The 27,389-nt window shown below is 35.9% G+C and overlaps 2 protein-coding genes across 2 annotated transcripts in view; both read right to left on the bottom strand.

Annotated features, from left to right (window-relative positions):
• iqgap2 (IQ motif containing GTPase activating protein 2) overlaps positions 1-11,011 on the bottom strand; it is a 54,346-nt gene extending 43,335 nt beyond the window's left edge. The window contains exons 1-2 of the mRNA XM_081366945.1: positions 10,732-11,011; positions 3,568-3,667 (exon numbers count right to left, since the gene is read on the bottom strand). Of these exons, the coding sequence (XP_081223071.1) occupies positions 3,568-3,667; positions 10,732-10,813 (182 nt within the window). The 5' untranslated portion in view covers positions 10,814-11,011. The remainder of the gene's footprint in view (positions 1-3,567; positions 3,668-10,731) is intronic.
• A 10,585-nt stretch (positions 11,012-21,596) lies between these two features.
• On the bottom strand, positions 21,597-27,389 carry LOC308691577 (arrestin domain-containing protein 3-like). Its single transcript, XM_081366946.1, has 7 exons — positions 27,021-27,389; positions 26,882-26,920; positions 26,731-26,791; positions 23,993-24,140; positions 23,786-23,882; positions 23,154-23,410; positions 21,597-22,930 (listed from the first exon to the last, which is right to left on the bottom strand). The coding sequence occupies exons 1-7, from the start codon at positions 27,277-27,279 to the stop codon at positions 22,469-22,471; spliced, it is 1,323 nt and encodes a 440-aa protein (XP_081223072.1). The 5' UTR covers positions 27,280-27,389; the 3' UTR covers positions 21,597-22,468.

Below are 27,389 nucleotides of genomic sequence, written 5' to 3'. Positions count from 1 at the left end.
TAGACTACAATATCATACTGATAAGTTATCACACTGTGAGCATAACCACATGCTTCAAAACACACCCTCTGAATAGGGCTGCACGATTTTGAAGAAAAAAAGGGATATGCGATAACTCGTTAAATATTGTGTTCTTCTATATGCGATACATTAAAATGTGTCAAATAAATTTGAATTATATTTAGGCTGATATATTTAAAAACTGAAAATGATATAACCAACTGATGTTTTTTTTGTGAGAAGAAAGCATCCCTACAACTTCTGAAAGTGAACAGCAGTTTTACTGTAGCATTACATGATCAGACGGAAGCTGCCTGACAGACATTTCTGGCTGGATGAAGGACCACCACCTTCAACTAAACCTTGCTAAGACAGAATTGCTTGTGGTCCCGGCCAACCCAACACTACACCACACCACAACTTCTCCATTCAGCTAGGTTCATCATCCATAACTCCATCAAGGTCAGCCAGGAACCTTGGAGTTGTGATTGATGATCAATTGAACTTTACAGACCACATTGCTAGAACTGCCCGGTCCTGCAGATTTGCCTTTTACAACATTAGGAGGATCAGGCCCTTCCTATATCAGAGCATGCTACACAACTCCTTGTCCAAGCACTTGTTCTATCCAGACTGGACTGTAATGCTCTCCTGGCTGGTCTTCCAGCTTGAACTGTCAAACCTCTGCAACTGATCCAGAATGCTGCAGCTAGAGTGGTCTTTAACGAGCACACGTCACTCCTCTCCTCACAAAATTGCACTGGTTGCTAGTTGCCGCTCGCATCAAATTCAATTCACTGACTTTTGCCTACAGAACGACTGGTTCTGCTCCCTCCTACCTAAACTCATTACTTCAGACTTGCGTGCCTTCCAGAAACTTTTGCTCTGCAAGTGAACGTCGTCTTGTGGTGCCATCTCAAAGAGGCACAAAATCTCTTTCTCTGACCTTTACCTTGACAGTTCCCTGGAGTGACCTGCCTAACTCAACCAGAGCTGCTGAATCCGTGGCCATTTTCAAGAAAGGCTGAGGACGCATCTTTTTCAGCAACACTTAATCCATTAATACTAACACTTTCTCTTCTCTTCTATATCTATTTATAAAAAAAAAAAGTACATGTACTGCGTTAAGATTAAACTGGGAAGGGTCGTAGCACTTTTGAATATTGTTGTCCTATTGGTAGTTTAACTGCTTCTATTCTCATTTGTAAGTCACTTTGGATAAAAGCGTCTGCTAAATGAATAAATGTAAATGTACATAAAAAGTAAATGCCATTTTAGGTTTCAGGTAGTCCTATATATTTTGTTTATTTAACAACTTAGTCTTCACTGTATGAATTCAATTCTTATTAAAGCTACAAAAGTTTTTCAGTCAAGAGCAGTGAGTGATTTTCTCTTTGTCGTTTGATTAACACATATTATTAGGCTGCTGTCACTTTAAGAACGGAACGAATCCATATTGTTACATGCACGCTTTCTTTCTCAACTGTTTAGTCCACTTAAGACATAACTGTGTTAACATGAATACTCAACAAGATGGGCATTTTGAAATTTGGGTGTAATTGGCCATTTAAGCTGCAGAAGAGAACAGAATTGGGGATTGCGCGCTGTCCGAGAAGTGCCTTTGTGTGCGCATGAGTACTTCACTTAATGGGCCCTATAATACACACGGCACAATGCAGCGCTAGGTGCGAGTGCGACACAGTTTTTTTTGCTAGTTTCAGCCCCACGCAGTTATCATTTTCACGTCCTGCGCCATGTTGTTTAAATAGTGAATGCATTTGCGCCCATTTGTGCGCCCATGGGCGTACTGGTCTGAAAACGAGGTGGGTTCTGGCGCATTGTTGGCGCGTTGCTATTTTGAGGCAACTGAAATAGACTACGCCCATTGACCAACTGAAACCTGGTCTAAAGTCAATGGCGCAGTATTTCTTCTTGTTATTTAAAGAGCGCGTTAGTAATGTGCGCCTATAGGCGGGTCCACAACGTGCGTACACTCTGCTTATTACACACACAGGGACGCGCAGCAGCACACAAACTAGCCAAATATTAAAAAATAAAAGGATTACAATGTACAAAAAGATATGGTGAAATCCGGCTTGTCCCGTAGATGGTCTGCTTGTGCGCGTTAACCTCGTGCACAAGGAGATCCGTTTGCTCTCTGGAGAAGCGTTCAGTCTTTCACAAGAACGCAACTGGCTTTTAAAGGGAATGGGAAATTACACTCCCATATGCCTAATACACACCCATTACTCATTAAGAGTAATAGGAACAACCCTTTTAGACCATTTTCCGTCATTAAACTAGCAAAAGTGGATTCAGACACGCCCTAACTGCATATGTGCCGTGCGCTTTAGACCATGCGCTTAGATCGGTAAAATAGGGCCCATTGGATTTAATAACATTAAAGGAATAGTTCACCCAAAAATGAAAATTTTGTAATCACTTACTCAGCCTCCTGTTGTTCCCAACCTGTATGAGTTGATTTCTTCTGTTGAACACAAAAGAAGATATTTTGAAGAATGTTAGTAATCAAACAGCCATTGACTTCCATAGAAGGAAAAAAATACTATGGAAGTCAATGGTAACTGTCAACTGTCTGGTTACCAACATTCTTTAAAATATCTTCTTTTGTGTTCAACAGAACAAAGAAACTCATTCAGGTTTAGAACAACATGAGGGTGAGTAAATGATGACAACAACATTTAAATTTTTGGGTGAACTATCCCTTTAAGCATGCCACACGTACTGTATGTAACAGTCATGTGTCCAGTCTACTCTCTGCTGTCTGCGTCGACCTAAAACTTAAGACTTTTTGTAATATTAAAATAATGCAGTTATCGCAAGCCGTTGCAATATACATCTCGTCGTGATATGCACATTTGCGATTCCAATAATTCCGATAAATCATGCAGCCTTACCTCTGAATAATACCTCACTAAAGTTCACGTCCATAATAAATCTTCACCCTTTTACAGTAGAAGGACCCTGAGTATCATAAAGTTACTGTAATCCATATGACACATTTGAGGGAACCATATTATAATGTACCTTTAATGCCCCTTCACTTCCCTTTAGCTTTTTTAAGTTTATCCAAAGTCCCTTTAAGGCAAGTGACTCAGCAACCATCTCTGAAACTCCTCTCTGGCAGCTATTTTAGTCATGCAAGTACAGCTCCCATCTCTGTGAATGAGGAAACATGAAATTCTCCAAAGCTGTTCACTAAAGCTTACGATTAAATTTCATATTTGAAATCACCAATGAAATTTGACAACAACTGTTTCATAAATTGTTTCTGAAAAATGCATTTTTCAGGCTGGACCAGCAAATGCACGTGTACAGTCAGAAGCGCACATCTCAGAGCACTGACTGATTCTGTATCGACCGGAGCTTCTAAATGCAGCTGCAGTGATGCAATAACTGTACCAATAGGCGATTGGCTCTTTTATTTAGAAGGCGGGACTTATTCTGTCATAAAGTATTTGGTTTACCCAATATTGTATTTTTATCTGGTCCCATGACAATGGCTCAGTATGTAGGCCTATCTGTGGCATGACAATTTCTACTCACTGTTTGGCTTCCTCTAGGTGACAAAGGTATTCATATGCAATATTCTGCCTCCTCCTCTCGTCCATTTCTTCCGCCGACAGCCTCTCATCGTCCACAATGGCTGTAGGATAAACAAAGGAAAATAACAGTTGAAGAATGCAAGAATAGCTTTTTCCATACTGGTGGAATAACACATCAGAACGCTGAGAGTGACATTTTCCTCTCCAGTTTAATCAGCCAACTTTAGCACAGCCAACACAACAACCACTAGACACACTATGACAAAAGGTATTGAATGAATCTGATGGTGTGTAGCCAAAATCCATTCTGCTGATTATATTTTATTCAGACTTTGTGTGTTTCAGACAGCTGTTGATTTAAGTCACACTGGAATTAGATTTTAGCAGCGTGAACTGGAAAAGGCTTCTCAAGCAATTTGTTATGAAGGAGAGAAGTGAATCAGAAACACACCACACTTAAACCCCTATAAAAACAAGTAGACAAAACACTGAATGTGTGTGCAAGGTTGAGTAATTTTATACAATATAGCCTACACATGCAGAAATAATCAGCATCTCTTTCATCACTGTCAGCGGTACATGAAAGCATCAGGAAGTGACACTCTTACGACAAGCGGCTGTCAGCTGTCAGTACTGTTGCATTACGAAACCATTTGTGGCCGACATTTACGTGATTGCTACTACGTTTCCTTTCCGCCACCTTCATCTTCAGCTCACAACACTGCCGAGTTCAATGCAATCGCTTTATTTCTGCTTAAGCAGAGCTGACATCTTTTACACATGACTTAAGCTGGTCACACGAAGAGGTTGGTCAATCCTCACTGTCCTTGCTCTCAACTTGTAGTGACTCAAAAAAGTAATTCAAGACACTTAAGTCACATGAACATCATTGCATTAGATACAAAATATCAAAATCAAGTGGCATTTGAAAACAAATGATGCTAGGTCATTCCGTGTCAACTTTAACCAGAGGTCCCGGCTAAAATTTTTGATTTTGATCATTTCTTTTCTGGTGAAAGACATACATAAATGAAGAAGAAAGCCAAAATATGAAATATCATGAATGAATATTTACTGAGTAATCCACTATTTTGTAGAGGGGACTGAAAAAGACCATTTTCTCCTGAGATTTGGAGCCAAATTACAGGGGGGTAAAATGACTTTAAAAGCCTCATTATTTTATTTTTAGGTCTATTACTTAACTTTTGATAGAGCAATCTTTGTTGCATTATATACCAACGATGAAAGTTGGGATAAAAAAAATGGGAAGGACCCTGGGAAAATCAAAACAAAAACAAATGCATACCATAAATAGTATTTTTCCATAGTTTGCATGCCTGTAACTCTAGAAGTATTAAACATATCTTATATCCTTTTTTTAAATCTGGTTCTTCATAAACTTCTCTATCAAACTTTAATATACTTTAAAATGTAATTTATTTTTGTGATGCAAAGCTGAATTTTCATCAGCAAGTACTCCAGTCTTTGGTGTCTTATGATCCTTCAGAAATCATTCTAATATGCTGATTTATGATCAATGTTGGAAACAGTTGTGCTGCTTAATATTTTTTTTTAACCTGAGATACTTTTTTCAGCATTATTTGATGAATAAAAAGTTAAAAAGAACTGTATTTATTTAGAATATAAATCTTTTGTAACAATATACACTTACCGTTCAAAAGTTTGGGAACAATAACTATTTTTTTTTTAAGAAATTAGTACTTTAATTCAACAAGGATGCGTTAAATTGATAAAAGGTGATGGTAACGATTTATATTGTTAGAAATGTTTTTATTTTGAATAAATGCTGTTTTTATGAATAAATGCTGTTAACATTTTACTCATCAATGAATCCTGAAAAAAGTATTCCAAAAAAATATATTAAAGGTCCCATGACATGAAATTTTCACTTTCTGAGGTTTTTTAACATTAATATGAGTTCCCAAAGCCTGTATATGGTCCCCAAGTTTCTAGAAATTTCAATCGGTGTAAATCGAGCTTTTGCTATCTTTCTCTGCCTTTGAGAAAATGGAGGCTCATACGCGCTGATCTTGAATCTCCTCTTTATGATGTCATAAGGAGGAAATGTTACCTCCCCTTTCTCTGCTTTGCCCGCCCAGAGAATATTTCTCGCCCATGAGAAAATGCGCTAGGAAGTAGGAACGCGCGCGCGCGATTTTAGTTTGTCCACGAGAGATATCATGGCTTTTGAGCGAGCGAAGCATAACAATTGCTCAATAATTGGATGTACAAATGAACACCGAAGGGTCAATACAGAGCTGAGCTTACTGAACGTCTGAAACTGAAGTCTGGATCACTCTCTTTGGCTCAGCTACACACCTCGGACAAGTAAGTCAACTAATGATATATAAGTGTGTTGCTTTACTGTTTATGGTTACCTAGATTGTTACACGTAGAATGTGGCTGTAACATTAGCTATGCAGCTATGCAGTTTATGTGTGTGAATACACACACTGTAACGCGAGTGTTGTACACTTTGTTATTTGGATAACCGTTTTCCTGTTGGTTATATGGCGCGCGCGATATCCGCATTTCAAGATCGCAGAGCTTGATTTAATTGTAATAAGATAAATTACAGATGTTACAGATCTCTCATGTAAAGGCAACAGTAGGTTAGCGTTAGCTACATGATAATAACTGTAAACCATCCAAATAAAGTACCGTATCCAGACATAATATTTTAAACTAACCATTCGGAAAAGTCCTACTGGAGCCGCTGAGTTGCAACTTTTTCATCCGTTGCTTCTCCATCTGGATCAGATTCTGGGTCAAACTGAAATGCTTGAACGACTAGGTGTCTTCGTGCCATTGCAATAGGCTATATCCAACGTAAACATGCACGCCACGGTACCGTTGCGCAAGATGGTCAAGGCCACACCCACCCTCCACCTTGCGCCGCCTTTCTCCTCCTCATTAGTATTTAAAGCTACAGACACCGAAACGGCCTGTCTGAAGGAAGCTCATTCTGGGACTGGCTTGTAGTGGCTATAATTCTGCACCGAGGCTGAATTTTTGGAAAGAGATTTCAGATACAGTACTAGGGACCACTAAGGCCTATATTAAAGCCTACAAAAAGTAGCATGTCATGGGACCTTTAAACAGCACAACTGTTTCCATCAATGATAATAACTGAGTAGCAAATCATCATATTAGAATGATTTCTGAAGGATCATAAGACACCAAAGACTGGAGTACTTGCTGATGAAAATTCAGCTTTGCATCACAAAAATAAATTACATTTTAAAATATATTAAAAAAGAGAACCATTATTTTAAATTGTAATAATATTTCATAATATTACTGTTTTTATTTAGTTTTTTTGTTTTTTTTTAACTGCAGGCTTGATGAGCATAAGAGACTTCTTTCAAAAACATTAAAAATAGTAATGTTTCCAAACTTTTGACTGGTACTGTATATTGTTTCCCTATAACATTTACTTGTTATTTAATCATTTATTTCAATGGCATGGAGCTGCCACTTAAACACTCACCAACCACATGATGTAACCAACACAATCATGTCAAAAATCATGTTAAAACCAGGACTGAATTTCAAATATGGATTCTATTTTGAATTTAAACTGCTAAAAAAGTTTGTGAAGCCCTTGTTTGACATGCTGTGACCCAACACATTAACATGACACTTAGGCTACAGATCAACTGTCAACCACATCTCACCATCACGAGACCATCTATGAAAGCAGCACAGAATTTCACAATCTGTTGCATTTACCACAGAGCTCATGATTGATTCTGAGAACACTAGCAGATGTAGTTGCACTCACGTCAATTGGTTTAATAAGTTATTTGATTATACAATCGCCCATCCCATGACTGAAATATATGGAGTATCTCTATAGCCTGGTGGAGCCCAGGTGAAACATCAATAAAATAGTAAAATATGACACTTATTATGACTCTTAGTAAAGTAGGCCACATCCATTCTCAAAAGCAAAAAACAAAGACCAGTTCAGTCAAAAAGAAACCTAAAGGCACCTAAAGAGAACTTTGTGATGCTCTGACATGCAACAAGAAGTTTCATTTTTAAGATAAGATCAGACTGAGCACAAGTCTGTCCAACTACTAAGTGTTTTCACAATCCTCACTCATCTAGTAATAATTAAGCTTGCTGACACATGGTCACATGCTGGCCTTTGTTCGAGTAAATGAGATTCAATCCTGTTACAGCAAACAACACTGCAAATTTCTCACCCTGTCGCACAGGCTCAGGCTTGCTAGTTAACCTCTGTGGGGATTCATTACGTAGGTCAGCATTATCACCTTAAATCTGTCCCATAGACAATAATTTTGAAAACATGGCAACAAAAGTTGGTTCTCATAAAGCATCTGTGCATTTCAAATATTATAATTAAAGAAAGAACAATCCAACGGCCACTTGAGGAAACATCAGAGATGTTCAGGAGCCGGTTGACTAAGATCCGATGCTGCACAATAGATGCTACTATTCTAAAGTTGTGGTGTCAATAAGATTTTTATTAAGAAATTAAAATTTGTATTCAGCAAGGATGCTTTAAATTGATCAAAAGTTATAATTTTAGAAGATATTTATAAATGCTGTCCTTTATGAAATTCATCAAATAATTTTGAACTTTTCAACACTGATAATAATAAGAAGAAATATTTCTTGAGCAGCGAATCAGCATATTATAATAATTTCTTAAGGCTTATCTCAAAATCGTTCAAACATCTTAACACTTTTGAACAGTAATGCACATTGTGCCAGCAACCGCACCACACGTATAGTGGTTGTGAGGGGAACAACTGTTAGTAAACTGTGGCCATCCAATCTCTCATATCAATATGCGTCACAGCTACCTCACATGATAATGAGATGCACTGTATGGCATTTCAGTTTTCATTGCTCAATATGATGTCATTCCATGTAGGCTATATATCCTGCACAGTCCTCAACCAAAGATGCCATCCATTGTGATGCACACTTTGACCCAAACATTTCTCTTCAAACAAACAGCATAAGACACAGGGAAAAGTTGTACAACAGCTTTTTGAGTCAAATGCAATATGAGAATGTGTTGTCATATCTAAAAATCTGCTTTTTATGAATAAAAAAAGCAATTAATAACAAAAATGCTAATCCTAAACACCCTAGATAAATCAGCGGAATGAAACCAGCGGCCTTGTCAGCAGTTTAGCTGGAATGTGATCTCGGTCACGGTGCCAGTGTTGACACGAGTTAAGTAAACTTCATTTAAAGAGCCGACAAATAGTGCTCAAGTACATCTCTCAACCTTGATTTGATATGGTGGAGTTAATCTCAAACTAGCAGGTTCTGATACACAACCAACTAGTAGTTCACACCAGAATCAAATGCGTGCTACGCAAACAGCATCTTGAACATTCCTCATCATAGATATAAACAGTATAGACATGATGTCTTGTCAGCATGGCGCAATGTGTGTGTTTAATAAGACCTGCGCAGATAAACTCCTCAAACCGAATTCCTCAAATATCTGAACTGTACAGACTGTCAGGTGCTTTTACAAAGGGCAGAGGTAATGTTTAACTGGAGAAAACTATCATGGAGCTTCTCTTTGCTCAGGCCACAGCATGAGATCTAATGCCAAAAATACACAAGCACCTTATGTCAGGATATGTCAGGAAAAGATCTGGGATCTAGCTCAGGACAAAGGACAAAATAGTTGCATATAGGGCTGCACAATATATCGAAATTATCGAAATATCGCAAATGTATATATCGCAACAGCTTGCAATAACTGGGGTCATGAACAAAAGACATAGAGAAAATCACTTACTGCTCTTGGCTGAATAACTTTTGTAGTTTTAATAAGAATCAGTAGCCTATATATATTTAATTCATAGACTGAAAACTAAGCAGTTTTATTTTTACATTTGATTATTCAGTTTCTGTTGTTAAATAATCCTAATATAGGCCTTCCTGAAACGCTAAACCCAGTGGTTTACACTGATGTTAAAATAGGCCTAACATTTCTTATGCTACAGTAAAACACTGATGTTCACTTTCAGAAGCTGAAGTCATTTTTCTTCAATATCGTGCAGCCCTAGATTTACTCACCCAAAATTTGTTCCAAACCTCTATGAGTTTCTTTTTTTCTATGGATATAGACTGATAATCATATCATTTTAAACAGTTTTCACACTTTTCTACTTTATCAGTTAAGGGATAGTTCACCCAAAAATGAACATTTTGTCATCATTTACTCACCCTCACGTTGTTCCAAACCTCTATGAGTTTCTTTGTTCTGTTGAACACAAAAGAAGATATTTTGAAGAATGTTGGTAACCAAACAGTTGATGGATCCCATTGACTTCCATAGTATTTTTTTTTTCCTACTATGGAAGTCAATGGGGTCCATCAACTGTTTGGTTACCAGCAACATTCTTCAAAATATCTTCTTTTGTGTTCAACAGAAGACAGAAACTCATACAGGTCTGAAATAAGTTGAAGGCAAGTAAATGATGACAGAATTTTCATTTTTGGATGAATTATCCCTTTAAACTTTTAAGGAATAAGTAACACTTATTTAATGTATTGCTTCCAAAAAATTACTCAACTCTTTACCAACCACCAGATCTGCATATCAGTTATTGAACACAGAAATAATCAGTATTGTTCGTATATCAATCTTTCATCTCTAGATAAAACTTGCCTTTGTGTTAAATACAACAAGTGAGAGGCCTTCAGGGGTAACTTCAAATACACATTTCCAGCACTCAAAAAAAAAAAGCATGTTCATGTAACCTAATAAACGTTACCTGGTTTTATTCAAGTCCAAAATATTATTTAAAATCAGCATCTTTTAAACATCAGGTAAGGTACAAATACTGTAGATCCTAAGGCAAAAATGATACCACATTTTATAGTGTGCTTCCAAATAATTCTGAATAATTATTGAGAAAATATTGTGCAAAAAAAAAAAAAATCACACGGGGGAATCACCCAAACTAACCACCACTGCAGTGATAATGGATGTCAGACTGCAGTTGCAGATACTCTTGCTGGCCAACTGTCATGGACATTGGGCACTACAGTAAATTCACATTCAATTTATACTCATTTCGTTTAATAACATTAATAGAATAGTTTCATATAACTGACATAAAGTGAAGTGGCTCTTACTTACATCCATATCGTGGTCTGAGAGAGCTTGCACCGTCTTCATGGTACATCCTGCTTCCTCTGAAACTCTGCTGAGCCTTTACCATAAACTGCGCGAGGACTTTCTCACACTTACTTCGTTCGGACTTCTTTCTCAAGAGAGCAAAACAAAATCTACTCCTTTTGTCAGCATTGGTGCCGAGAAAAGCGCCGTACCCCTAGCATTGAGAAGCTTTCGCTTACTGCGTCTCTTCCTTTGCCTGTCAACCTGACGAAACCCCCCTGTGAGCTCGCGCTGAAGCTCTGAAACTGACACTGAATGGCGGCTCCACCTGCTGGCGCGTGACGCTTCTGGACTGGACTCTAACACTTATTTGCACTTATTTTGCAATATTGGCCTCAAAAAGTGTTTGGACACTTAAGTTATACTTAAAAGTATGAATGAAATTGGATTGTAAAACGAAACGTGATCAGTTTCTATAAATAAAGATAGAGCACACAAACAAATGCAAAAACAAAACAAAACAGTTCTCCATAAATAAACAAACAAACAAATAATTTCAAGGTTTTGAATGATAAAATGATACATAAAACAATAGAAACGCCTGTTGTTACTCTGTGTGAAGTAAACTTACTAGGGGATTGACTTAATATGAAAAAAAAAAAAAAAAAAAAAAAAAGCATGGGACATGATTAAAAGTTGTTGCAAAATGCTATTCTGAGGGAAATCTCAAGCATTATTTGTGCAGATGCCTCCTGGTTTTATATTATGTATCTAATGCAATGATATAGAGACATATTAAAGTGTGACTTAAGTGTTCAAAAGTGCACAAATACTTCCATTTACGGTTCATATCAATTTTAGCCTAATACAATGTATTTGAATGGTATCTAATTTCATAGATGCTTTATTTTAATACTTTACACACAAAGATATGTTTCTAAACATCGATAAAGGCCTGGTTTCACAGAAAGGGTTTAGATTAAACCAGGGTTAGGCCTTACTTCAATTAAGACATTTAAGTAGCTTTTATAAACATGCCTTAGAAAAAAAACATTTCTGTGTGCATTTTGAGACAAAACAATGGCACTGATATATATTAAGATGTCAATGCAAGTTACTTTCGGTTAAGACTGCTCAAACGTGCATTTTAGTCTGGGACTAGGCTTAAGACTTGTCTGTGAAACCGGGGGTAAATGTGACAGATGGGCTTCTCCTTTTAGAGTAAAAATTCAATAATAATTTCATGAACTAGCTAGTTCCAGAACCCACACCTCCAGTAGATGTCAGTGTAGTACTGCATTTAAGGATCCAATCCATAACACAACATAAAATAGGGTGAAAGTAAGGGAAATTTGGAATATTTTGACAATTTATCTATGCAAGTAAGAAAATGTTGTTCTGCTACAGTATGTGATGAGTAGAGCCCACTAGGGTCCTCCACTAAGTGTCCAGAGGAGATACATACATTTTTTTTTCTTGTTTTTTAGGATTGGTAGCCTACTGAAAATATTTCCCTATAAAGTCTGTCATATTACATTTTAAGAAAACATCTTTTTTTTTCTTTTTTTTTTATTCATGTGCCCTCATAATCTTTAATCAAAAAACGTCCCCCTCCCTCTTGCAGCAACATCTCTTCTCTTCTCTGATGACGTGTTTACTGGTGTGAGTTGCCCACATGAGATTACAGCAATAAAAAAAATAAAAATAAAATAAAAATAAAAAAAAAGATCACAGCAATAGCAAACAACTATCCACTTGGATATGTCACAATAAGGAAGAAAAGACAATCACAACTTCCAATTCATGCTTAACTAGCTAGCAGACCTGACTAGCCATATATAAACCTCAGTTGCACGGGTGGGGTGTAACCCATTAACAAGCTATGCGATTAGTGATGTCATTTTAATTCCTTTTATAACTTCTATTTACTGCAACCTTCATCTGTTCATATATTTATCATTCTGGGAGAGATGTGTGGAAAGAGATGTGTGGAAAGAAATGTGTGTCTGCTGTGTTGAATGTGTGTTTATATTGTCTTTATCTCATCATTACTTGAGTTTTTTTTAGTTTTCATGGATGCACATTGTCAGGCACCACAATTAGTTAGTTTTGAATTCATAAAAATAATTTCACTAAGTTCATAATTTATTTTTATTGCCATTTTGTTGAAAATATTTTAATTTATTACAGCGCTCTGGAATACTCTATTCTGATTGGTCAGTCGCAGTATTTAGCAGTCAAGGCTATATGTGTTCATGCTGTAATTACCGTAATTGGGTGATTCTCCAACTAGAAGCACTTTTGGCACTGTGAGTTTATGTAAAATTCACTCTCTTAAAACACTCTTAAAACAATCTTCCTTGCTTCATTCATTTGTCTTCTAACACAATATAACAGTGGGCAGTTTTAGAATTCCATGGATTATTATTATTTTTAACAGTTTTTCTGAAGAGCCATGTCATTTCCACCACTTTTCAATTTATGTATTTTATTACAATTTAATATTGTAAAACTGTTATATAAGATTATGCATCTGTCAACAACATCAGTGGGCTACCTAATCATGTAACAAAATAAATCTTAAAACTTCATGAACTTAATGCATTTTCATTTAAAGTTGCTAAAATGCCACGAGTTGCCACGAGTTGGGATTTTTGCCTACAGCATCTCATTTTTGCTCAGGTCTATGTTTATTATAAGTCACTCACACATATATTGTGAGTAATGAACTATTACTACTTATTTTAAAATACATTTAGATCCTCATCATTGGTTATTCTTATTTTTTTTCTTAAAAACTGTAGTGGTGGAAAGTGGTGGAAATGACGGTTTATAGTGGAAAGATTGTTTCTGTTTATTTTTACTTAAATTGCCAGTGTAAAATATTTTTAACCATATATTTTATTATTTAACATATATGAGTTGAACAGTATACCTAATAGTTTTAAAAATAATGATTACAAATGATATGCAAATTATATAAACATTCATATAAATATAGATAAATAAAAATACATTTAGAGTGTACTGGAATGGTGATATATAAAGTTTTCAGTCCAAAAGCACAAATATGTCATGAGAACATGTCAATAACGCACAAAAACAGCATATATCATGTCCAAATCTACGCCTCAAATTTCTCAGAGGTGGAAATGACGGAGGTGGAAATGACATTTTAGCAGTTTTTCTGCAATATTAGCACACCCTCATGTCAGGCTTAGCCACTTTTGGACTTATTATGTTGTTTACTCGTAATAAACATAAATACATTATTTTCATATTTGTTGTACATAATTCACCCGAACTACAGACAAGGTGGAAATGACGCTGAATAAAAATATTCAGTATAAAAGCTTGACTTACCTTGATTTATTTTCTTGTGCTGAAGAGCACATGTGCCTGAAGTTTCATCTTCAACTAATACATCCTTTTCACAGTTATTTCCATGATTACCAAGTAAATAAAATATTTAAGGTGGGTCTATTAAAGTGGATTTTGTTGAGGGAGGTGGAAATGACGGAAAACTTGGGGACAGACGTATTTCATTCCAAAAATAGTTTAGAATTATGACATACATATGGAATTTCGATGGTATGACATTATTTTATTTGTCCTTAAGACAAACATGTTAAAAAATATTTTTAAATCGATCCTTTAATATAATTTTCTAACATTCAAAGAGGGCCAGTCTGGGTTGGGGACAAGCATAAAACTGCAAAATCTGCTAATAAACAGCCATGCAAAAGCATTTTTAAAAGAAAAAAGGGGCAAGATTTGGTGGTTACTAGGATGTTGGAGCATGAACTTCATAATGACAGTTTATTTGTGCACTTGTTTGTTTATTTATTTACAAAAAAAGGCCAGGGACAACAAAAGTGCCTGTAGTTGGAGAATCACCCAATTACGAGATTCCGACCTGTAAAAGCATCTTCTTAGAACTCATAATTATAACTTGTAAACTTGGAATTTTGTGAGAGCTGTGCCTCTGTGCCATCTGACCGCAGCAGATTATATTGGTCTTGATAGTGTTGCAATAGAAACAAATAATTCTAAGTCATCTCATAATTACGGTAATTAGGCTACAACATTGCCTGCAGTCTATGGGAACACTCTCTGGCAGAGAATCGGCCATGAAATCGCTTCTAACAACATGGCGTGAATGCAGCCTTTGCAAGAGAGTGATTATAAACAAAATGAGTCTGTAAAAGCGGACTAGTGTGTAGATGAGTTTTCCTGTTCGGTGTGATAACTTCTATCCCAACAACCTCTTTAGTCCCATTTAGCCACTTGTTGGATCAACCGCCTTTTTCAAGACATGTAAAAGCTTAAAAAAAAAAAACTGAGGTAGCCTATTACTTATGTATTTTATGTCATAGAGTAAAATGTTAAATATTTTGTTCACCACAGACCTGTGTAACTCTACCGCTGCATTAACGCATTAACATGTGATGTGAATGTACGTCGAGTTTTACAGTATTGGGACTGAGGTGCCAGAACTGTATGATAGAATGTGCGCTGTAGCACGATACTACCTATGTTAGTTTCCATGCTTAATGTGTTTCCACAACAATGTTAGTGAGTAAATCTACTGAAATGGCCTCCATAACAGTGGAGTGTGTGATGTGTAAGACAAGAAAGCTGTGTGCAGTGTGTATGCGGTGCAGGAGCAGCACGCGCTACGTGCTTTCACATATACTGAGTTTGCAGTTTGTAGGTTAACTGATCCGCGGCTGTATCAGAAACAGAGTGAGGCTACTCATTATTTTTTTATTTCAAATCCAGAAGTTATCAACAATTTTTATTTATTTTTGTCAGCATTGCGATTCTCTTTGTACACATATACACTCATATAGACGTTCACGTTTAAACCCAATTTAATAAACGTATTATTCAATGCATTACTACTTCTATATTTATATATTTAGTTGCTCAAGCAAGTGGTAAAATATTTAACCATGTATTTATATTAAAATCTGATTCGCAAACATTTTAAATTAAAACTTAAAATTGAAAAAATTTCACACGAAAAAAAAAATCACAAAAGGTCTGGACATGAATCAATTTGTTTCTGAATTTGCCAAGACTACACTGTAAAAACTAAAGGAGCCTCAAATATCCTGTCGGATACTCAAGGAACTTAAAAATGTAATTTAAGTGCCTCAAAGCTCTTTCTCCTATAGTAGGGTTACTGGAGGAGCATTGACAATATTTGAGGTTCTTGCTGGAACTTATGGGATCCTTTAAGCACTTTGTATTTAGTTTAGAGGTTCTGGAGTCACCTTTTCATTACCACGAGACCTCGAAGTGCTTTGGGGGAAAATAGAGGAACCTGAATGCGATAGAAGGGTTATTGGAAGATCTTTTAACATTTAAGTGGTTCCTGGAAGATCTCTTATGTTAAAGCCAGCATCTGGAGGAACCCAGTGGTTCAGTGAGGCCAGAATGATATTATTATTATCCTATTATTACTTAAGTTTGATTCAGTATACATACACAGGTGAAAAATACGTATAGGCTACTATTAAAAATGTACTTGAGTGTGTTTTTAGTAGGCCTTCAATACAAATATAACCTACTTTAATGCATTTTAATACATTTAACAGTAGCCTACGTCTTTTTCACCTGGGTAGCTTACATTTATTTATATAGGCCTATTTTATTGATTAATTTAAACCTTAAACAACAACACTAAATAATAATAATATTAATAAAAAAATCATTAATTATTATTGAATAAATAATAGTAATAAAATAATATTTTTTACTTCTTCATAAATTATTATTTGAAGAAGAAGAACCATGAGGATAAAGGTTTTATTCAGTCACGAAACTGCTGCTATTCCTCTGCTGTCGTCACTTCAGTGATGCTCGCGCTGCTCGCGCGCAACAAAGCTCAGCTGATCTACGTCATCGAGTTTGAAAGTAACGGCTCTCCTCATCAGCGCCTGCCGCATCTTCCGCCGTTTGTTCGGCTCTCCGTTACAAGGTTTGTAAACTCGCCAACGAAATATAAATACTCACTATATATTCAAACACACACATATATAAACTAAATGTATTATACATTACTACGTTTTCAATTGTTTATTGCTATGGTTTATTGAACAGTATCTGGTATGAAGGTTTTAGCCGCGATGCAAACTACGTTGATCTAATGAACAAATTGAAATTATTGACTTATTGTCTTAGATTGATTTAAAGTTAGTCATTCAATTCAACATATTCTGCACAAATGTGTCTTCAAATTGCTGATATAACTTACAGCCTAACTAATTTAGCTGATTCCTGCTGTCGTCATTGGCGTTTGTTATGAATAACAAAAGCAGGTTAATATAGTTTGGTCTGTTTTTGTTTAGCCTAACTTTACTTACTACAGGTGCCCTCATTCTCTCAGATATCATTTTGAATCCATTTAGTGGTCAATAAATACTATGTTGTGAATAATCAGCTTTGTTATTTTGTTTCCCCAGAACAACCAGTAACTTACAATGTTTCAGTGGCAACATTGAATTACAGTAAGTACCTGCACCACATGCAAGTACTTTATTACTATGAACTCTGTGTGCAATTGCAAACCATTTTTATATAAATTGTTGCATTGAATTGAACTAGACAAGTGTACATAAGAATGGTTTCATGAATGATTTACACAATTTTTTTCTGCTTGTGTTTCATGCAGTGAAATTGAATGGTGTCAGGGGTTGCATTATGCCTGAGATCTGCTTTTGGGTTCCACAGACAGAAAGTCAAACAGGTTTGGAACGTCACAAGGCTGAGGAAATTATTTAAATTTCACAACAATCACTTTAATAACCTTACTAACAGTAAATTTTGTATTTTGCAGGGATCTCGGTAAGCTGAAATACAAGTTTGAAGAAGAATAAAAATCCTCCTGTAGACCTGAAAATCATTGAAGTGCCTGGACCATCCACCAGAAAAGAGGAAAAACAAACGGAAAATGAAGCTGATGCACCTTTTCACTTTTCTAACTCGTTAAGTACCTCACATGTCCCTTGTGAAGATTTTATAATTGATTGCATTTTATGTTGCAGTGAGTAAAGGTGCGTCACATTTGTGAATTTCATGAAATTACACAGGCAAAAAGGTCCATTGACCATTGTCAGCAGTGTAGCAATGTAATGTATGAAGCACCACACAAAATTGCTGATCGTGTGGATTCTTATTGAAATGACTGAATTCACCAGTGAACACTCACAGAACAACAGATCATTTTACTGCACCTTAACTCTGTTCAAATGGAAAATGTTTTCTGCTTGTTGTGACATAAGGAATACTGTTTCCGGGTCAAAGCCTCTACTCTACTTCCTTTATCTTGTTTCTAGATATTGAGAATATACTCAACCATTTATGGGAACTGTTGATTCAAGTCACATTTAAGCTTTTCAAAAGCCATAGTGTACATTACAGTCTCCAGTCTCACGGCATCCCAGACTTCAACATTTTATGATTCAAAATAGCAGAATAACTAACCATCTGAGATTTCGGAATAGAGATAAAGGTTAGGATCATAATTTTCAGGAATATTACAGAACAATGAGTGCATATTAGCACTGTTTGTTGTTTGTTTTTGGCATCTGAGAGAGCTTTTGGACTTGGAAACAGTTGCGTCAGACTTAAGCGAACTGAAACACGTTTTAAAATTAAGTGAAGATGGACATTTTTAATTAGTCAATTTTAATTTTTTACATTGATTTATTACATGGAACATGTGTTTTCTATGCATTTTGTTGAGATGTCTTTTCTTGTGTAGCCTATTGTATACACATGGTTGATTATCCATTTTACTTATGTATTATACAATTTGTTTTGTGTGTATTCATTGATATTAATCTATTACTAGCTTTTTTTCCCCAAGTGCATTGAAGTGTATGTATTAAAATGGATCTAAAATATGTAATAAACAATTCTTATTTTGTATTTGGTTCAGTTTGTTTATTATAATAGAAGTTTATGGTAACCGTAGTAACAACATGAAATTAATTTAATACAAATAATAAAAAAAAAAAAAAAAATTTGGTTCCTGGAGGCACCCACAGTGGTTCCACACAGTGCTTCATATAAGAGTTCTTCAGGAAACCTGTGTGGTTCCTCAGAGAACCGGCCCTTTTTAAAGGGTGCCTAGAGGATCTACAGACGGTTCCGCCGGTGTGGCGAAGTGAAGAACCCCAAAAGGTTCCTCCAGGCACCTTTAATTTTTACAGTGTAGCCGCAGACTGGTCCTGTAGATAGGATACACTGGATGTATCTAGGGACCTGATGAAATCCATGAATAAGTAGGCTAGTTCACAAAAAGGGTAAAATAATAATAATATTTGCCTATGGCAAGCACCATTAATAATAAATAAAAAAAAAATAAACTATATTTAAAAAAAGTTATGTTGCCTCGGCTTATCATATCATAATTTCAACTCCTGACCCCCTGTAGCCTAATATGTTTCCTTTTATCTAGGCCTACATGTTTACATTTACATTTAATTATTTAGCAGACACTTTTATCCAAAGCCACTTACAACCAGAGAATAACATTCAATACTGTTCTCATACTGTTCAAATGAGCATAGCAAAAATGTTTACCTGGGCCGCATTCACAAAGAATCTTATAAGAGGCTACAAGTAGCTCCTAACTGGCGAATTTAAGAGAAACTCCTAAAAATAATGGGCGTGTCACTCATAACTTTAGACTAATGTGTTTTACTAAGAGTAATTCACGAAGCATTCTAGCCCTAAAAGTAGCACCTAAGTCTGGAACAGCTTAGAAGAAACAAATTCATTTACCTCTTGTCTATACAAACGTGACTTCAGATTCATTGAAAAAACTCTCTCGTCCTTCTCGGAAGCCTATTCGTGTACGTCTTCTCACAAGCAAACACCTGTCACTCATCATCAGGTATCAGATCTGAATATATATATATATATATATATATATATATATATATATATATATATATATATATATATATATATATGAATCTGTCAATAATAATAATATTATCATCATATTATTAATGTTGACCTGGTTTAACTAACTTTTATGTGATAGCCCTATAGTCTCATAGTATGAAGGACTAAAAATGACAGAACGAAAAATAAATAAATAAATAAATAAATAAAAGTAGAAATAAATAAATAAATAAATAAATGCAGAAATAATAGTAAAAATAAATACATTTTGGTAATATAAATGGCTATTTCTGTGTTTTTACATGTATTTATTTATTTATGCATTTCTATATGTATTTATTTATGTATTATACATTTATTTATATATTTATGTATTTATATATTTATTTATTTATATATGTATTTATTTATACATTTATTTATCCCTACATTTATTTATTTCTGTATTTCCACATTTCTACATTTATTTATTTCTGTATTTCCACATTTCTACATTTATTTTTCCCTGCGCATGTATGCTAATTGACCAATGGCTAACCACGCCCCCTCCACTCACTCAGTCAACATTCGGTAACAGGCGCTTTGGCAGCTGTCACAGTCTGAGACATTTCACAGGAGGCAATTGATGATTTTTTGGAGACAGAAAGATTATATATCATCTCGGTGTCACCAAAAGGGCCTTAAATATGCATTGGAGGGTTATATTAATAATTTTATTGTTGAGAATGTCGATAAGCTTCAGCTCCAGAACAAAGATTTACAGTTCACAGTGTAAACGTCATAGTTTGGTGCTATTTCGCTTCAAACGCTCGCTTTATACGCGCGTCCTATTCGCTTTGGATTCAAAATGTTCAAGCGTCGAACTAGACGCGGATACGCGCAAATTTGACGCTCTATTCGCGTTTGGTGGGAGCGCAGAATAATGAACAGGCTGCGATGTCAAGATTGCATTGCTGGAATGTGTGTGCGTGTGTGTCAGAGAGCGGGCGCCGGGGCGCGATCGAACAGTGGAAACATAAAAACATACTCCATTTTGTTCATACAGGACATAATTAAAACTGCAAAGTGTTTAGCCTACTTATATTTGTGTAAAACACAACATTGTGCTTTTGTCAAACTGTAAACTCTTGTCAAACTGTAACCTACAACTGTCACCCAACCAAAATCACACACACACGCTGTTTAAAAGCCAAAATGACAAGAAAAAACATAAAAACGAATGAAAACTGATAACCGCAATACATTGCAATGGACGAGGAAGCAGAGAATGTCCAAGTGTATTGGGTTAGCTATGCGTACTGTGATTGGCTCATCGCGTTTGTGGGCGTGGCTTAGCCATTGGTCAATTAGCATACATGCGCAGGGAAAAATAAATAGAAATGTGGAAATACAGAAATAAATAAATGTAGAAATGTGGAAATACAGAAATAAATAAATGTAGAAATGTGGAAATACAGAAATAAATAAATGTAGGAATAAATAAATGTTAAAATAAATACATATATAGATATATAAATAAATAAATATATAAATACATAAATATATAAATAAATGTATAAATACATAAATAAATACATATAGAAATGCATAAATAAATAAACAAATACATGTAAAAATACAGAAATAGCCATTTATATTACCAAAATGTATTTATTTTTACTATTATTTCTGCATTTAATTATTTATTTCTACTTTTATTTATTTATTTATTTATTTTTCGTTCTGTCATTTTTAGTCCTTCATATTATGGGGGCCCTGTGCCTATCTCTGGGTTCCTGGCTTAGAAAAAGATATGCACTAAAACAGATTGTGTGTAGTATAGCTTATTTTTGCGCCGATTTTTTCAATTGTTTATGTTGCCCCCCCCAAACATGACATCCTGGTAACCCCTCTGGGAGCAGTGAGGGATTTTCTCTTTTTCTTGTATTCTTTGATTATCCTTAATGACAGACAGCAGCAGGTTTATGGAGAGAGAATTGTGTCTTTATTACATGCAAGAAAATAAATGATCTGAGAGAGAAAAAAAAGTTTGAGAGAAAAAGTTATCACACTGATAGCAAAAAAAGCATTTTATGAGAGAAAAAAAAATATTTGAGAGAAAAAGTTTTCATACCAATAGCAAAAAATAATAATATTTGAGACTAAAAAAAGTTTTGAGAGAAAGTATTTTCTCAGAACAAAAAAATATATAAATTTTATTTAATTTTTTTTTCTGAGAAAAAAAACCTCTCTCAAAATACTTTGAAAAAAACTCTCATATATATATTTTTTTGCTATCAGTGTGAAAACATTTTCTCTAAAAAAAAAAAAAGTGTTTCTCTCAAAACGCTTTTCTTTGCTCTCGATGCAATTTTTTTGCTCTCGTGTCAGGATTCTGCTTTGACTGTGAGAATTGTGTCATGGGCTGGGCCACGATCCTATTGGCCAGTCGGGTGAGCATCGTCTTGTCTTGGGAGTCGAACTGAATCATTATACCATTGTTATTGTTGCAAGGATACTCGACAAAACAGGCTTTTATTTTGCATAATTTTGTGTTTTGTGTAATTCCGTTCAATTGCTGTCTGAAGCTGCTTTACAGACAGGAGACTTAGAAAAACTAAGAAAAAGAAAAACTTCTCTTTTGTGTCTTATCACGCATGAATAGTTTAAAAGCATTTGCATGAATAACAGCGTGTAATGTAACGCTAGCCAAAGGATGATGGGAAAAATATGTAACACAACGCAACATCTGTTTTAAAGCGTTTAACTGAAAAAAAAATAACACGTTAATTTTGACAGCCTTAATAAATATGAATCATTATAGCAATTTAGATAAAACAATAATAATAAAAGAAACCTAGACGGGGATTCTAAGATTTTTCAGGGTGGTCTGGCATCTGTGGATATAGTTGATATTCCACATATGGAGGTGGAGCTGATGAGTCAGACTGATGTGAAACTGAAGGACCAAACTGACCCGGAGGTCCAGGGTAACAGCAGGAAACTGACTTAGAGGAGCTCCAGGGTAATCAGGTGCAGGAAACTGACTGAGAGGAGGTCCTGGGTAACCAGGAGCAGGAAACTGACTGAGAGGAGGTCTGTAGTGGCCAGGGCCACCAAACTGACCAGGCTGTCCAACAACATTAAGTGGTGGGGCAGATGGAGGCGGGTTGGGGTATGCATTGCCTCTTGTTGGTTGATTCCAGATTTGAAAGTCATTGTTTGTACCACTACTTGCAGCTGATAAAGACTGAAGAGGAAGAATCACTATTGGGAATTTGATCTCCGGGTCTGAGGCATACGGCACATCCAGGTAGACCTAGGAACAAATTAGGAGTGGGTAATGGCAACAGAAATGTGTTTCTGTACGAGATGAGCAATCAGCACACCTCTTGAATTAAAAGATGGTTGCCATGTCAAAATCCAGTTTTGAACTAAAAATATTTCAAAGCTGGATTTTGACATAATTATGCCAATGTAATGTATTTGTTGACTTCATTGCAATGTGAGTGTTTGTCTTTGCTTTAGATGCTGAAACTCACCCTGAGTCTGTACTCAACCTTGAGGATCCTACAGTTTAGGATAGAGACGGTAAGGCTGGGAGGAATGGGCAGCACTTTGGTGACGGTTTTTCTTGAGCTTGGCTCAATAGGTTCCCCTTCCTCTTTAAAAAGGTCATGTGTGTGAAGTTTTCTCTTTCCTTTTGCGAAAAAACTGTGTTTTTCATACAGGCAGTATTTTGGCTTGATTGTACGGGATGAATTGTTCTGAACTTCAGCCAAAACTTTCAAGCCCTCTCCTGTAGTGAGACACAATGAGACATGATTATGTAAATGAAAATTACTTGATGAATTATCCCAAGAAACTATGACTGTCAATTCTGACAAAATAGGCATCTTAATTCAGAATCATGTTATGAGAGATAAAAAAAAAAAAAAATTAAAAATGTGCATTTATAAAGAAAACAGTACTTTTTACATTATAATTGAATGTATACATGTTGTGTATGCTCTAAATGATGCTTTTCCACAACAAGTTGAGGGAGAAAAACAGGCAGAACCAGTGGTGAGTGGGTTCAGATGGACTTATGGTTGATTTCAAGCACGAAATGTGTATCTTCTTTGTCAATTATTACAATAGCTGAATCACAAAATCTGAAAAGATCTGATTTTACCGAGGTAGTATCCCATTTTCTCAGTGTTTATGTTCATGGAGACACTCCCAGAGGTGAAGAGTTTCATTTGTTTATCTTTGGTTCCATACTGAGGGGCCTAAACAAGACAAAACATGTAAAAGAGTGGTGACTGAACCTCAAAACAAAGTAGAGGAACGTACGGTATACATTAGAAAGAAAGTGCATGGGATATAGTCGTAATCTCACCATTAGTTCATGATTGGACACAACAGGACTGGGGACATAGTGAAACTCTGCTTTGGCTTTGCTAGAAATACGCATTGATCGGGATAGTTTTGTCTCCAAAGTGTAGACGACTTTTCCAACTGAACCTTTGAAGGTTGGTGGGAAGTGCCTATAAGAAAATAATGTAATGTGTAAACACAGAGTAATTGTACAGCAGAAAGTAAAGCATCATTAAAAGGTTGAAATTCTTGAAAAAATAAATATTAGCTAAATTAGAAGTTCTATTTTATTAATTCTATTTTAATATTTTAGATATTTATTTATATTAAATTGTGCAGTCAAGCCATTTTTTTAAAGATATTATTAATATGTGAAAAACATGTCCTCCAAATCAAAGTTAATGAGTCATAACCAAAATGTCTGGGTATTTAAAATTTTTAATAATAATAGTTTAACAGTTTAATAACAGTTGTGTTAATTTGCATACTCAAAGTGCAAATAAAGGATGTTTTTTTTTTTTTTTTTTTTTACTTGATGGTACATTAAAGGACATTTCTTTATGTTTGTTTGTCTTTAAGTTTGTTAATATAAAAGATTTTAAAAAATATTTCTGAAAACAAGATGAATACAAAAATTACTGAAAATGTATATTATATATTTTAAACTTTGCTCTTCAAATACTTTTCTTTAGCCTATATTATCTCCGGCCAGGCCCGGGGTGGGTAATCGGGAGAATCGGGAGAATTCCCGGTGGGCCGCTTCACTTTTGGGCTGGTTGAGTTTTTTTTTTTTTTTTTTTTTTTATTACACATTTGTCACGTTAGTTACATTAGGCTACACACGTTCCGCATTCTGACACCGCAGCGCGCAGCCTCTGCATGGGTTATACCATAAGAGGGAGTTCTCCCCTACCCTCCCATAGAGTTGGTTGGGTCCATAGCCCGTCTTTTCCAAAACCGCCGGCGCCTACCGATAGCTGGGCCTGCCCTATGGCGAAAAATCAATGACAAAATGAACTGCGCGCAGTAAATGACATTCGCGAGAGGATAACAGATCTACAAGCGAGGAAACGGGAACTCGCAAGCTCATTCAAACCCTGTGCGCGCATGACATCTCCTCTGCACGCAATACAAGCCCTCGCGCCCGCATTATCATTCCACGCTCTTGATCTCCTGCTTTTGCTCACTCGAACACTTTTATTTTTGGTAGTCGATGGGCGGGACTTACTGTTTTAATAACCTCAAATGTCATTGGTATCACGTTTTTTGATTAAAAAAGCATTATTTTTGAATACAAATCTATAAACATTAGTTCAATATGCCTCTTTGTGGAAGAGTGATACATTTCAAATGCTTTCTTTCTTTCTTTTTTTCTTTCTTTCTTTCTTTCTTTCTTTCTTTCTTTCTTTCTTTCTTTCTTTCTTTCTGTTTTTGTTAATTTATCAACCTATCCTTGTGTTAACTTCTCAGCTTAAGTGAATTATTATTTAACCATTGCATTATTTGTTGAACATTGTTATTAATAAAAACTGCACAATGGTAAGAGCTGAACTGTTGCTTCATTTATCCAATTTGGAAAAAGTGCTAATTTGGAATTCCACCATGGAAAAAGAGGGCCAGTCTTGGGCCTGAAACTCCCGGGCTGAAAAGTGGCCCCACTCCGGCGTCCGGCCCTGTCTCCGGCATCCTTCCTGTTGTCAGGGCCGGATTAACAATTTCCTGTGCCCTGGGCAACAAGACTCAAGGCCCCCCGTAGTTAGGGGGGTTCGGGGGCATGCTCCCCCGAGAAAATTTGGATTTCTCTGATCTACATATGTGCAATTTAGGACTTTTGAAGGCCAAACAATTATAAGAAATAGGCTAGCTTTAAAACCTTGTCATTAAATTATTGGTCTGCTCTCTCCTCATCTTCATATTTCTTATTCTCTCAGTATTCTTATACTGGCCTATTTCTACCTCTCCTAAAGCTGAACTTTGACTGATAGTCTTTTCATTTTCGTCTGTGTCAATGACGAAAATAAACATAGGCTCAACTGATATTTATACGTTTTATGAATCATTTTCTTAGACGTTAATTTACTCAAGGCTACCAGGAAAGCTGTATAGCTGTAAAGTCAGTATTGACATTAGGAACCTTGCAAGCTTTGGAATTTGAAAACGTCTGTTTTTAAATGTTAAAAGTCATTTTAAATAATACAAATTATAGACTACGTTTAACGCAGTTGGTGGAATTGGCAGACGTTCCCTTAAGCATCGTGCGCTGTGGAAACGCGTCAAAGCATTCTCAGGTATAATTATGCAGCATTAATGCACGAATGATTTTGAACGAATATTTCATCATGTCGATATATAATGGTCACATAATGTTAAAACTAATCTTGCTATTGATATCTTTGTTAGACTACCGACCCTATAGAACAAATGTCCGGCTAATATCGAAACTGAAACGAACTTTACCGCGCTCAACCAGCGGGAGTAATCTGGCGTTCAGCGGGGAGGCAGGAAAGTCGCGTGAACCCGCGTAGATGCACTTTATGCAGTGAAGAAGATCGTAAAGAGTTTGATAACTTTATTAAATTTCTGTGTATTTCCTACCTGTCAGGGCCCCCTAGATGTCATGGGCCCCTGGGCAAGTGCCCAGTTGCCCTAATGGTTAATCCGGCCCTGCCTGTTGTTATAGAGTATAGACCCACATACACATTTTACAGTCAATTAGCCTACATTTTACTAGTTTACAACATGCAAATAACCGTAACTTACTGTAAAGGCAACTGAAAAGTGAATGGATAAACATGATGGCCTGGTGCCACAACCGATGAATCTTAAAAAAAAAAAAAAGTTATAGTTAGGCTATATATAAAGTTTAATTCTCAAAGCTCTTTTTGCAATATTCATCCGCGAACAGACTTACACGGCTGTCCTGATGGATCTCTCAGCGTCTGGTCATTACCTTCAAGATCAAGTTACAGAACAAAATACAACTTTTTAAATCGATCTGATTTCCACTAACTGTAGGCTACAACAAAAACTAGGCTACATATTCCTCTTACCATGCGTTTTTTCCTCCCGAACGAAAAACTTCTCCACGGAATAATACTTCTCCTTATCCGAGTAATACTGATGTTTCTCGTGACGATCGCCCCAGCAAACCTCTGCTTTCCCTTTAATTTTCACACTCAGTGACTGCATTTGAGTGTCCTTCGCTACATCTAGAATGACTTGTCCCGATATAAGATCCCCGCTGGTGAAGGTATTGTTCTGATTGATGGGATTGTAAATGACAGAAATGTTTTTCACGGTGAGGGACATCTCCAGTCCATAGTGTCCGCTGTCGTTTGAACTCAATGGAATCGCTTTGGTAGTTTGGACTATAGACTGTAAAAAGGCGATTGCTGCAGGAAACAATCATCAATGTATGT

Source organism: Scardinius erythrophthalmus, assembly GCF_964197995.2.
Source record: "Scardinius erythrophthalmus genome assembly, chromosome: 5".
Lineage (NCBI taxonomy): Eukaryota > Metazoa > Chordata > Actinopteri > Cypriniformes > Leuciscidae > Scardinius > Scardinius erythrophthalmus.
The sequence above is the reverse complement of the archived record's forward strand: the minus strand, read 5'-3'. Positions and strand labels throughout refer to the sequence as shown.